Source organism: Homalodisca vitripennis, chromosome 1 (assembly GCF_021130785.1).
Source record: "Homalodisca vitripennis isolate AUS2020 chromosome 1, UT_GWSS_2.1, whole genome shotgun sequence".
In the NCBI taxonomy this organism is placed as follows: Eukaryota; Metazoa; Arthropoda; class Insecta; order Hemiptera; family Cicadellidae; genus Homalodisca; species Homalodisca vitripennis.
In genome coordinates this window covers 111,538,284-111,553,125 of record NC_060207.1, presented here as the reverse complement: position 1 = coordinate 111,553,125, position 14,842 = coordinate 111,538,284, and the positions used below count along the sequence as shown (strand labels likewise).

Below are 14,842 nucleotides of genomic sequence, written 5' to 3'. Positions count from 1 at the left end.
ACCTCTAAATTGCCTTCTGAAGCAACATTTCACTATCTCAGAGTGGTATATTCTCCATGTTTTTAAACTGGCCAAAAATTATACCGGTTTATAAGAAAGGAGTCACTAATATTCTCTCAAATTTTAAGCCTATCTCAATTCTAACTGTGTTCTTGAAGGTGGTTGAGACAGTCATGAAAATCCAGCTTACTGAATTCTTTGAAAACAACGCTCTGTTCAATAATGCCCAGCACGGATTTAGAAGAGGTCTTACAACAACTAGTGACCTATTCTCGCTGATTGGTAAAATCATTAGGGCTTTTGAGGCTGGGTACTCATTGCCAGTCACATTTGTGACCTGAGTAAGGCTTTTGACTGCGAGCCTCATGACATCCTCATCAGAGTGTTAAGGTATAGGAGGGTTGGTGCTCAGGACTCTAGCCAGCTATTAAGTGACAGGAGACAGGTGATATTGTTGGGAGGAGCCAAGTCTAATGAAAGACTTATACTTCATAGTGTTTCACAGGATTAGGTGCTGGGTCCATTGCTTTTCTTTATGCTCATCAGTGACCTTGATGTAAGCAGCAGAACTTTATTTTTACAGATGACACCACGCTTCTAACTCGAGGGAAGGACTGTCATCAAACACTCAATGAAGATGACTCATCAAGTACCTGCTTGAAGATGCCAAACTTTGGTTTGCTGCTAACAAGCTCAAGCTAAATGAGGATAAAACTCAACATCTGCTCTGTTCCATATAGCGTGATGTGCCTGAACAAGTTGATGGATCAGACCATGTTTTGTTACCTATAGAAGTTTCTCAGCAGTAAGTACTTCAACACTTCTACAACATCAGCGTTCAAAAGCTTGCAAATATTAAGACAAATGTTTTTAACAAAAATAAAAACTATATGGATCCTTGTAAAATACCCACAAAATTTATCCATTATAACATGTAAAATAAAGAAAAAGATCATATATATATATACAGAATGGTAAAAAAGTCCCGGAACGGTTTAATATATTTTTTACCAATATAGATAAAGTAATGAGACTTGGTATATCAATAATAGCCATAAATGTCTAGTTTTTTAAGGTATTAAAACTTTTTTATCCCTTATGGGGGACGGCCCACAAGGAGTCAGACAAAATTCTTAAATAGCAGCATAGGTCGAGTTTTATATCAAATTAAAGGTCTTAGTTAGTAGAACACATTGCCGCAAACCGGACCTCAAAAGGTTCACTCTAACTGAAATGGCGGCGTTTTAAAGTTATTCGTCATTTATCCAAATAAGTCATTCTCTTACATTAAGATAACAATTTAATAATTAGAATTGAAAATTTAGTACTTACAGTTATAGAAAGTGTTCAAAATGTTGTCCAAGTTTCTCTTGGCAATAGCCCAATCTGTGGTAGAAGCCTTCAATAACTTTTTGAATCATCTCAGGAGGTATTTGATGAGTTTCCTCTGTTATGCGGTGAATTAGTTCTTCTGTGTTGGCAGGCTTAGTTAAAAAAACCCTTTGTTTTAAATAACCCCATAAAAAGAAATCAAGAGGATTTAGATCAGGTGATCTAGGTGGCCACTCTATTGCTCCCCTACGTCCTATCCAACGATTGCGAAACTCTCTGTCAAGCAGCGCTCGTACTTGTAAAGCATAATGAGGTGGTACACCATCCTGTTGAAACCATACTGTGTTATAACTTTGACCCAACACAGCACGTAAAGCCGGTATAATGGTTTCTCTCAAAATCAATTCATATGTCACCCCATTCAAATTTCCATTGATTATGAAAGGTCCAACAATATGATTGCCAACAATCCCAGCCCACACGTTAACTTTTTCAGGTTTCTGGGTATGGCTTTCCCTCATCCAGTGAGGATTGTCGTCGCTCCAATAACGACAGTTATGCCTACTTACATCGCCATGAAGTGTAAAGGTAGCTTCGTCTGAAAATACAACTTTTGCTAAGAAATTTTGATCTTGTACATATCTATTCATCATTGTCTCACAAAATTCCACTCTTCTGTCAAAATCGTCTTCCGAAAGCTCCTGGACCAATCTGACCTTATACGGATAATAGTGGTTTTGTTTTAAAACGTTTAACACTGAAACATGGCTTATTCCGTGATTAGTTGCTGCAGTTCTTGTTGATGTGTGTGGCTCTTCGATGACACTTTGTAATACTTCTATGGATGTATTTTCGTCAGTAGCAGATAAAGGTCTACCACTTCTTGGACGGTCTTTAACATTGCCGGTATCTAGAAATCGTTGGACTGTTCTACAGACGGTAGACTTTGATATTGGTGGCCGGTCCGGAAATGTGTCATTAAATAAATGCACAACTTCGTCATATGATCGTACACGGTCACCATACCCCCTTATCATAAGCAGGTTTATTCTCTCAGTCTCAGTCAGAGACATCCCTATCACAAGATTCACAACTAGTCACTGTTAACAATTAAATTAAACCCAATCTACACTTTACAAATCTTAACTTAAGATCGACTTTGTAACAGCTCATGAGGAAAATTAAGTTTCCTGTCTAAACGCATTCTACCCTCATAATGATAAGATACACAGTTAATGACCCTGCAGTTGGACTTTCAACAGGAATGTCAAAAACAACTTTCACCGAATAGAAAGGATGTAAACACTAATGAGTTTTCAAGACCAATACACTATCCCGGAAATCCCATTGTTGCAATGAATGTTGCCAACACAGAAGAACTAATTCATCGCATCACAGATAAATGACGAATAACTTTAAAACGCCGCCATTTCAGTTAGAGTGAACCTTTTGAGGTCCGGTTTGCAGCAATGTGTTCTACTAACTAAGACCTTTAATTTGATATAAAACTCGACCTATGCTGCTATTTAAGAATTTTGTCTGACTCCTCGTGGGCCGTCCCCCATAAGGGATAAAAAAATTTTAATACCTTAAAAAACTAGACATTTATGGCTATTATTGATATACCAAGTCTCATTACTTTATCTATATTGGTAAAAAATATATTAAACCGTTCCGGGACTTTTTTACCACTCTGTATATAATTGTACCAACTAGTTTGCTAAATACACAAATTCTTTGTCATATGTGGTAAAAGAGTAAAAATATAATTTTTTTCTTATTTTGTTTAAAATTTCTATCTTTTTTATAGTTGTTTTACAAAAAAATCTATAGTAAAAGTTAAACAGAGTTTACCCACCTGTAGAGGAAGCTAAGCACACTGAGAGTCCAGACAACACCAAATATGGCTGCAAGCTCCATGATATGCTGCTCTGATAGATGGTTACGAGGGTCCAACTCAAAGATCAACACATGGTTAACACCAGACGAGCGCCAACCATACACATTGATACCCATCAGGAACAGAAACAAGACCAGCAACAGTGGCCCACGGTACAGTCGCACCACAATCCTCCAGTCCTCCCGGTTAGAGTGGAAGATGGCTGAATTATAAGCAAACACTAGAATATGTAGAGTGCTTTTTTGTATTATATCATAATAAGTTTCATAAAAATCTACAGTAGAACTCAAATCTTATAATTAATTTATAACAATTATGCACAAATTAATTATAAAAATTTGGCCAATTATTACTGAAGTTGTGATTTATGGAATAACATCTAAAAAGCCTTAGACATTTTTTTTTAATATTCTACAAAAAGGCCTGATACTAAAAAGCTTAAAAAATTACAGCTGGAAAGTAATAGTCAGTTTATTGTTTTACCACATTTCCCTGTTTCCACAAAGACAAATCTTACATCTACTTGACAACGAGCAGTGGTAGAGGGTTGGGCTGTTGCTCCTTCTATTTTAAATCCATATTGAGATATGAAAATACCTCCCTGTCTTATCGTTTAACGTTTGGTTCATTGACAATTGTGTCATCCCATGGGTCCACACTAAGCCAAGGATAGTTGCAGTGGCAGAAGAGGCACAGTTGTGACTGTGATGAGTCATCACTGTGACACAAATCGCTTCACTAGTTTTGCAGTTAGGCAGAGAACATTACCTTGTCAAATACTGAATATTCATTGTTGGTGAGATAATTACATACTTAAAAATAAAATTGTTCTCAAAATGATAAGAATAATTTGCGATCCAAGTCATTAGAGTGTGAATAATTAAAGTTCAACTACACAAGGCAGAGTTAAATAAACAAGAAATCATCAGATGAATCTACAGAAAAATCAGACAAATAACTTTAAATCTACAGAAAATCATGTTAACTCATACAATAAAGGTCAGATTTTATTCATCTTTTAGTAACAACTAAAAACAGCTTAAAAAAAGTATCATGACATGGAAAATATATAATTTGTAACATGAGTTATGGTCTGTGGTAGTACAAAGACTACTAACCAGACAAGACGACGGCTATGATGAGTACCACAAAGGAGCCGGAGAAGAGACCGACCTTGAAGGTAGTCCATGGACTCTGCTGCTCTCCCAGTGGAGGCACTCTAAGTCGCTTCATGGCTCGCTGTCTGTCTCCCCCCTCCAGCTCCTGGGTTACAGTCGCTTCCGTCTCCTGGATCAACCGGTCGATGTCCTTGTTGATGTAGAAGTGTGATGTTTCCACATTCCCTGACCGCCATTTTGCGCCAATGTCCACACATAACAACTGAAAAATATGTTTGTCTTTAAAATAAAATGTTTTCAAATCAGTTTAGTTAATTTTTCATTGACGCACATTTCTATAACAGTGATTATTGTTGACAAGCAGTAACAGGCATAGGTTAAGCCTGGATTGACCATTTTTTCAGCCAATACTTGTGTGATGTTGCCAAGTTGTTTCTTAGCTTTGAGGCATATTCAATACAACTTAAGTTTAAGGACTTAGTGTCTGAACTTGGTAAACCATTAGCAACCAATCAATGTTCTTAGATTTTGTTATGTTGATTGACAGAGGTGAGAAAAGGGCATGAATGTCACATTTAATTCCTGTTAAATGTCACAAACAAATGTTTTACAAATTGATTTATGATTAAAGTAAACACATAATAAAACAATAATGAACAATTAATTCTGATTATGTCCCATGTGTTTATGTGCACAGGTAGGATAAAGAGAAATAAATATGTAACTAGCATTAACAAATAAAACAACCTCTCATACAAGCCACATTTTCTTACCTTGAGAGGATGATGACGGAATACTATGCTATAATATTAAAAGTCAGTTACAAGAATGTCCCAGAAAATTTTAAACTACACAATATTCTTTCATTTATTATACTTAAGTTTTGTAACAAAATATTGTAATAGATAAGCCTTTATTCATTAAGAAAGAACACTATGCACAAAAAAACACAATAACATTTATTTGTTTCTGTGTTTTTTATTCATGATAAGAGTTATACACTCAGTAAGTGTGTTGATTATGGAATGCTATTTGAATCAAATGTGTCTATTCTAGTATCTTCTTTATATACTCGTATAAACTAAATCATGTATACTGGCTGTGGCAGTAACTAAACCTATCTTTACCGAATTTGTATATATTTTCTGTATACATTATATATTTCTTGTACTGGATAATATGTTGAAAGAAATACAAATATCAAATCATAACCTTGTACAATGTTTAAAATAAGTATTCGGAAGTGAAATGTATTGGTTAAATTCAACCCCTTCTCTATATAATTACAATGAAACGATTGTAGGATAATGGGCCATAGGGTGGTTTGATCAAACAAAAATAACTCTAAATCTGGGGTTATATTGAGGATTGACATTTAAATTTGCATTTTGAAGATAGTAATTTGATCAGTTCCTAAAGGAATTAGCAAAACAAATATATTCTTGAGACATTTCACGCACATGTTTATGGACAATCAAAGAGAAATAGATGTATAAAAAACAAGTACAAATTTTAATTGTAAAATTTAAATTCTTAGAACCTCACACTATAGAAAAGAAGCATATTCTTATTATTCAATGAGTGTGTGCTCTTTATAATGCTCATTGTGTAACAGACAATAAATACCAACAGGATTTTAAAATTTAATATGAATCATGTTTTTAAAGCAAGTACTGTTTTAAAATTCCACTGCCGCAGCACTAACATTGGTGTCCCAGGCTTGCTCACACTGTCTACCTTCATCTGTAAGTAAGCCATACATGTAATTACGGCAAAAATCAATTGTTTTTACATCTGTTAATGCATATTACAAATGCCCCACCAATTGAAAATCCTGCTGACTGTGAAGTACATGCTGTAATTTGTATTTTTGGTGCTAAATGTGTGAAAGCGATTGAAATTCACCAACAGAAATGTGAAGTGTACGGACAAACATTATGAGTAATGGAGTGGCATTCAAATTGGTAGGAACTTTAAAAGATAGCCAAAAAGGTTTATAATGACAAATGCAGTGGAAAATCCTTAATGATCACCTACGAATTGGTACAGAAAGTAAAATGACAAAGCGAAAATAAATGGAGATTTCAAAATTTCTTCATTAGCATAAGAATTTTCTCAAGTTTCAAAAAGCGTTTTCTATGATTTTTTTATCGAGAAACATGTTTTCCTTTATGATAATATCTGTCCAAATACAATAAAAGAAACTCAGGATCTCATCAAAACATTTTGCTAGGAACAATTTGATAATTCCCCTTTTTCAGCATGTGTGCTGAATTTGGTATTTGTAGAGAATGCCGTTCCAGGGATATACAGCCGTTTCCATACTTTTGCCCAACCCTGTATAAGCAATACATTTGTACTAAAATAAAACTTACTATTCAGGCTTAATTAGTACAGTTTGTATCCAAAATGTTTTTAAATATGCCTACAATAACTAATTTGTAGTGCAATATTAAAGTGAAATGAAAACATATTAAAGTGTATCCTCGATTACCCAGCCTAATGTGACGGATGACATTTTAATAAGATGAAACGAAGACCGGACAATTAAAAAATTAGATAACTCATACTCTATATCTGGTACATAACTCATTTGAATGGAAAGATATCATCATTTCCACCTTCTAAAAGTGCAAGGCATTGATGCCACTATTCAGCATGTTGACACCTTAACATTTGCAGTGATACAGTGAGTAGGTCTACTTACTTGATAAATCAAGCCAAATACAAATTCATATTTAAATAAACTTTAAAGAAATATTACAACAACAGTCATATAAATACACTCGCATGCACGCACGAACACACAGATTTAAATGAATCCCTTATTGCTCAAAACCAGGAATTACTAAACAAGTTTACATTGTTGCAAGGGCAGTTTGATGGTCTCAAGCAGTACAATTGTAATCGAAACCTTCAGATTGACGGTTTGCCTTATGTTGACGGAGAGGCAGTTTCTACTATTATCTCTAGACTGGATGATATTGTTGGAGAACCTATTAATTATGAGGTAGATATTCAAGAGGCTCATCGGATTCCTACTCAAAGAACATCTGGATAAAACCTATTCTTGTACAGTTCTCAAGTAGGCAAAAATGAGACAGTTTTTTGAAGAGGGCAAAGCAGAAGAAAATTAAGTCCATCCAGATTATCAACCCAGCGCATGATGCCTATGTTAATGAACACTTTACCCCACGTAACAAGGTATTATTTTACAAGGCAAAGCAATTAAAGGGGATATTGGAGGGCTAAAATGACTGTTTTAATCTTTTTCGTAGCACAATTGTTTGTTTGTTCGTGTGTTAAGTAATGTAACTTTTAGAGGAAACAAATTACATATTTTGCATTTAAACATTGGAAGTTTGAGGAAACATTAATGATGAGGTTTGTGTATATTTATTAAATGATGAAAAGCAATATGATATAATATTGTCTGAAATATGGATTTAACATGGGGAAGAGGAACAATACCAACTACCAGGATATGTTATGCTGGTTCCGCCCGGACTGAACAACCAGGCTGGAGGCATTACTGTGTACCTGATCTCTGGACTGCAACACTTATCAGCTACTATTACTGCCCAGGCTGAAATTATCCACATTTCCTTCAAAGTTGAAAATTTTCTTACAAATATCATTATATGCTATTTATAGGTGTTGTAAATTTACTTACAACGCATTTAAAGTAGATTTTGAAAATATACTGCAGAATTCATGTGATCCAACCTTAATTATTGATGACTTAAATATATGTACAATAAAAAATACAGGGTCTGGTCAAAATTATTTACGTTTAGTTTCTGCTTATGGACTTAAAAATTATGATACCCTTCCGACAAGAATTAGTAATAACTCTGTAAACTGTCTTGACCATATTTATTTAGAAATTCTATGAATATACATTTTGATTGTAGTATTGTAAAGTGATCACTGAACATAAGTGATCATTTTGTTGTAACTTTTGAGTTATCTGGTCACACTAATATTCATAAGGTAGCCAATAATAATACTGCTTTGTATTATAGAATTGTTGATGAGGAAGTAATGCGCAGATAGCTGTGCACAGTTGACTGGGAAGCAGTTTATTCTACTGCTGGTGTAAATAATGTTTATTGCATTTATAAAACTCTTGCCTTGACAAATAATATAAATTAAGAAAGATAAACAGTAAAAACAGAAAATGTAAACCATGGGTAACTAATTCATTGGCCTCACTAATAAATAGGAAGAACACTATGTTTAAAAATGTTCTATGAATAAGTTGGATCATAATATTAAAGAACAGTATTCTAGATTATAAAAGCTTATAACAAAAAGAATCAGAGAGGCAAGAATAAATTATTATTCTTCCACTATTGAGGGAAATAATTGTGATAGAAAAAAGTACTGGTCTGTTGTAAGGGGCATAATGAAAAAGAAGAAAGCATGTAATGAAAAAGGTCAATGTTAGCAATGTAATTTTGCCTGTTCATGAAAATGAGATTTTTATTACCAATTATTTTATAAATATAGTAAATGATTTAAGATTTGAGTCTTTTGGATGTGATATGTTTAGTGAGAATGATTTAGATAGTGTTGTTTATTTTCATAAATTATGTATAGTTATTGTTGATATTTTTGTTAAAATGTACTGTATATTATTGTTCATCGGTAGTGGTTTACTGTATATTATTGTTGATTTATATTTGTTTATTTTTTGTAGTTTTTTGGTTAGATGAACCATAAAAAATTATTGTTGATTTTTAATAGTTTTTCATTGTTGATATTTCTGTTATAATTGATTGTGAGCGAGAGTGAGAGAGAGCATTATATAACATTTATATATAAGCAAAATTTACTAAACTTTTCAAATTACATAAAAGAACCTAAATCATATGTAAAAAATTAGTTTTACTTTATTGTTAACTGATATAAATATATGACTAAAAAAAAAACTTCAATCATATCATTAGACTGCTCTACAACTAACCTTGTTCTAATTATCCCAAGTTCTAACAGTAGTGACATACCACATTTGCATGCATTTATTTATTTATTACAATTTTATTTAGTGTTGTTTCCGGTTTTTATGTAGCCGGAGTTGTTTGTACTAATAGTAAGTGGTGCCAGTGCCTACTCAGCTGGATATACAGACTTACGATTTCTAATACACATGTAGTAATTACAGAGGAAAAATCCAATTACCTTGTCGTGTTTTTTTAGAATTTTTCTAAATCCAGTGAAATTGAGGTTTTGGTAATTTTGTAAAAGTATTAGGCTGAGATAGAACTCACTAAAAGCTAGTTTGAGCTCTTGGATTTTTCGAGCTGGGACATCTCTTTTGCGTAAAATCTTTGGTCGATGACGAAACATTCCTTCCTTAGCTCTAAACTCATCTTCTTGAGCCTCACTCAGTTCATTCCTGAGACTCCCAAATTTCCTTGTTGCTTCTGCCAACTTCTCTGTAACAAAGTGGAGAACAAATAACTTGATTATGTACCTACAAGAATTTGCCACATTAGCCAGTAAAGAATATTGTTGTTCATGACATATCACTGGAAGCCTTATTTTCAGATTTTTACCCTGATACCTTGATTTATTAGGGAAAATATTTCAATAAACTAGACCTGGTCGATAGGTCTAGTTTATTGTTTAGAATAATTGTGCATGTATATTCCTGTTGTTGTGAGCCTTAACATGAAGGAGTACTGTCCTCTACCCACTTTGACTGAGCAAAACTGGTACAGAATAATTAGCATACCATTCTTCCAAGGTGACATGACTGATATATAGAACCTGCTATTTCTTGTTATGGGATCTCAAAAGAGGCGACCCCCACCATCTGGATCCAAGCAACTTGAACTCAAAGTGACATATGTTGTATCTTATCCAACCCTATCCATCTGGATGCTAGCGTAAAGATCTTAAGGTCCTTTCAGGAATAAGTAAAATGAGGGGTTTCCTCAACTCTTATCAAAAATAAAGGCAAAATAAAGATTCCTCACTCTAACCAACGGATGTATTTGCTTGAATATCACACATGATAATTATCACGCAATTAAAAGTTACAGACTGATTACAGCCTAATAAAGTTTATTACAAGAGCCGTTTTTGTTTCAACCTCCAATCTCTTGCCATGATGGCCGGACACTTGGATGTCTGTGGTGTGTGCAGTAGTTGATTACGCATCTTTTCTGCTACAACACATGTCACTTCTAAGTTCTAGGAGGGAGAATCAATAGAGGTGGGCACGTTTATGTGACTGCAGCTCAGAGCAAACTGACTACTTGAATTTGGCATTGACAAATGTTGTAGTGGGGAAGATGTGCGCTCACCTACTGCACTCACCACTTATCTGCCATATGCCTGGCTGTCACGGTATGACATTAGATTGACAAAAAAAAAAAAAAAAAAAACCCCTTGAACATAACTAAGCAGGGTTTAAGTTATGTATATTACAAAATAACAGAAATAATCCACAATAGGTACAAATATTTAATAATGTATTAAAATAACATTGTAAGCCTATCTTAAACTACCTTGATGTAACTTAACCAAACAACAGAATAAGAAGTTACTAATATTTTATAGAGTTTAAACATAATGCATGGAACAAAGTCAAAAGCTTTTATGGTCACAAATTATTTTTTACCACATCGCTCACTTTCCAATCAAATTTTTTTATCTAAGACTCCAAAGAGATTTCATTCCAAAGCTACAAAAACTCACCTGAATAAAATGTATTTATTTTCGCCAGCTCCTTGTCACAATAATGAAAAAATTGTTCATCAAACTTGGCAAAATATCTTGTAACAACATCTGGTTCAACTAACTCTGCTGAAGGTGCTTGTTCCACAGCAGCATATAGCATACATTTCATTTCCTACAAAACATTGCTCATGAAAACTTGGCAAAACATCTTGTAAAATTTGTTGTTACTAGTTCTACTAAACTGTTCCATAAAGTGCACACACTTCATTTTATGAAAAAAATTCTTTCATAAAAACTTGAAAAATCCCTGTTGAATACTTCTTTTTGCCTTGGCAGTACTGCTTAAATCATTGACACATACTTCACTTTCTACAAACATTAGTCTATGTCTCAAACTCACCAAAATATCTTTTGATAACCAAAATAACCTAGTTTGATCAGTTTAGCAATGTGAAAAAGATTTGTTGAATATCAATGGCACAGGTTACTTATACATAACAAAATAACGTCAAACAAAAACATAATACTCAACCAGCTCTTTCAGAACAATTTATTTTATCCCAGATCAGAACATATGTATGTGGATCTTTTTCAACCTCTGGCTATTCTAAGTAAAAAGAAATGAGCACAGGCTAGATCTGTGCATTCAGGATTTTTCTACACTACCACTGCTTCAATGTATTACAAGTTTAGCTTTGGACGATGGAATAAGGCACTACAATGGAAGAGTTGGTTGATACAGAGAGAATGTAAGATACAGAGATTGATATCATGCTTCTGAAGGCTATAAAATCAAAATATTATCCATTATAATTTGTGCTGGAAAATTTGTTATACAGGTCTAGGCAAAAGTGGGTTTTATTATTATTGTTAAATTTATCTTATTACAAATTGTAATGCATTATTTTTTTTGTTAATACAATTATTATATAATATTGAAGTTGGATAATATAATCCAACTGATACAACTGAGTTGATAGAATATAATCGTTTGATAATAACAATCGACTGATGAATGAATAGAATGTAGACTACTTATTAAAGTGCTCCCCCTGCTTTTTTAAATATATTAAATAACATAAAAATAAATACCTACACTATTGAATAAAAAACATTTGATCATAATTAATAATTGCCAGTTGTTTTTATTTTACAGAATAATATTGTTTAATACAATCTTAGAAGCCTATGACATAATTAGGTAGGATATTATTGTTCCAAATTAATTCAAACAAAGGTAAATCATGTATGGTATTTGAGTAATAGAAACTAGAAATGGGAAATATACTGTTATTTTTCAATAACAAAATTACGAAAGTAAAATAAAGAAGTATTACGTTTCAGTAACCTGTTACCATGGTAAATGTACATGTGTTATTTGTCATATGGTGTTTGACGCATTTATCTTTCGTCTAAAATAATCTTTTAAAATAATAAAAAAATAGCCTAGCTAAACGTTACACTGTTTTGTTTTATACGTTTTATAAACTTAGGGTAAATCACCAGTATTTGATAGGCGAAACATATTTTGTTTTCTGCTAAGCTCATATGTTATTTAATCATACGTTTGAGGTGTGAAAAAGTCCAATTCTTTTTTAACCTATCCAGCTAATTAATTCTGTATTTGGAGGGAAGCAGTTTTGGTGTGAATTGTTGGAATAAGTTGTTGTCAGCATCGAGAGCTTCAATAAGGCTAAGAGGTAAGTATTTTATATATATACTTTTTGCGATTCAATGTTTATTGAAATTAAATAAGGCTATTGCCATTTATACAATTTAATGTAAATAAAAGTCGTTTGACAAGTATTTCGTCTTCCGATCATATGTTAGTTTGCTTATTTAAAAACGCATATGTGAGAGATACGGCCAAATACAAAATAATTGAATCGGAAAAAGTAAGCGCTCTGTGGTGTAATGGTAGCACATTCACCCGGCAAGTGAGAGATCCGGGTTCGACTCCCGGCGGAGCAAGTACTTTTTGTGATTCAATGTTTATTGAAATTAAATAAGGCTATTGCCATTTATACAATTTAATGTGTATATATATATATATATATAGATATTTTAATTGATAATTAATGAAATGTAATAAAGTATACACAGAAAGAATGTACATTAAATTCTCTTCAATTCTGTGTAAAACACAATTATCTAACCTTAACCTCAAAAAACAGGGAACTGAATCAATCACTGGATTGTAGAATTGTGCTTGAATCCAGTGTTTGATTGTAACTATCAAACACTAGATTACACGATTTCTAAGGTTTCATAATTAGTTTGTGAAGCTTTTAAAAATTAATTAATTTATATAGAAGTAAAATTTCAATTAGTAGTAAACAATGTTACTAGGCCTAACAACAAGAACCTGAACAAATGTTATTTTTCCTGGATGCCACAAAAAAAACCAAAGTGCATAAAAACATGAAGACCTCCATTGGATGCTGTTAAAAAGGGTGAAAGCGTCAATTCTGCCAGCAAGCGCTTTGGAATCACACAATCTACTCTATCATACAAGGTATCTGGTAAAGCACCACTAGATAGGAAAATGGGACCACAGCCTCTTCTTGGGACTCAAGCTGAGGAAATTATTTCTAATTGGGTAAAAAGTTTAGCTGCTCGAGGATGTCCTGTCAACAAACTGGACCTTCTCACTTCTATGCAACGGATCACTAAAGATCTTCACTTACACGATAAATTCCTCAATGGGTCCTCAGGGAATAAATGGCTTAGTCAGTTCCTTCTAAGGCACTCCGAAATCTCTGAAAGAAAAGCAGAGAAGTTGAGCTCTGTTAGAGCTTCAGTAATATAAGAGTTCATAAGAAGTTGGTTTTCTCAGATCACCAAACATCTGAAAGAAAATAACTTGTACAATGTGTTTTCAGACCCTGCATGGGTTTTCAACACGGATGAGACTTCTTTTTTCTTGTGTCCAAAAAGCGAGAAGGTACTTGGCATAAAAGGACAAAAAATGTATATAAGGTACACGAAGGAAGTGACAAGGAGAACTTAACAGTTCTGTGTAACGTATATGCAAGTGGTAATGTTGTACCTATTCTTGTAATATTTCCTGGACAGAGATTACCAAATGCAGAACGATTGAAAGTGCCCAATAATTGGGCTCTATCGAAGTCTGAGAATGGTTGGATAACTGGGAAGGTATTTTTTGAATATTTTGTCAATGTTTTCTTTAAGTGGTTGCAAGAACAAAAGTCTGAGTTCCCTATTATTGTGTTTATCGATGGACACACTTCTCATCTAAAATACCACTTGAGTAGTTTCTGTAGAGAGAATAACATTACTCTAATTTCACTCCCTCCCAATTGTACTCATGTGATAAACTCTCTCAATGTGGCTGTGTTTGGGCCTGTGAAAAATGAACAGGCAGCAACTGTGCACAAGTGGCGTTTAACAACAGGCGCAGAGCTCTTGACCAAATTTTCCTTTGCACTTATCTTGAAACAAGCATTGAACGTAGTGATAAAACCAGAAACATTGGCTAATGGTTTCAGAAGGTGTGGACTAAGTCCTTTTGATGCCAATGCAGTTGACTACTCAAAAGTGGACGTGTTAAAAGTCACTTCATCTGAAACTGCTATTAAAGAAATCACTTTGGACTCAAGTAATACTGAACATGTGTCAAGAGATATCCCTTTACATAAGAATGAGAACTGCCTTGCATTTTTTTGAAAAATGTATTGATCATGACCTATTGGAGGAGTTCAAAGGGACATATAATACTTTTACACCAATATGGAAAGGAAGTGTAACTTCACAAGATTTATATGTTGCATGGAAAAAGGGA

At 33.6% G+C, this 14,842-nt stretch overlaps 1 protein-coding gene across 2 annotated transcripts in view; it reads right to left on the bottom strand.

Moving 5' to 3' along the window:
- Window positions 1–14,842, bottom strand: part of LOC124369252 (xenotropic and polytropic retrovirus receptor 1-like) — a 39,218-nt gene that overhangs the window by 20,377 nt on the left and 3,999 nt on the right. For both annotated transcript variants that reach the window (XM_046827149.1, XM_046827158.1), the window contains exons 2-5: window positions 11,059–11,212; window positions 9,535–9,791; window positions 4,351–4,612; window positions 3,191–3,434 (exon numbers count right to left, since the gene is read on the bottom strand). In XM_046827149.1, coding sequence (XP_046683105.1) covers window positions 3,191–3,434; window positions 4,351–4,612; window positions 9,535–9,791; window positions 11,059–11,212 — 917 coding nt within the window. The remainder of the gene's footprint in view (window positions 1–3,190; window positions 3,435–4,350; window positions 4,613–9,534; window positions 9,792–11,058; window positions 11,213–14,842) is intronic.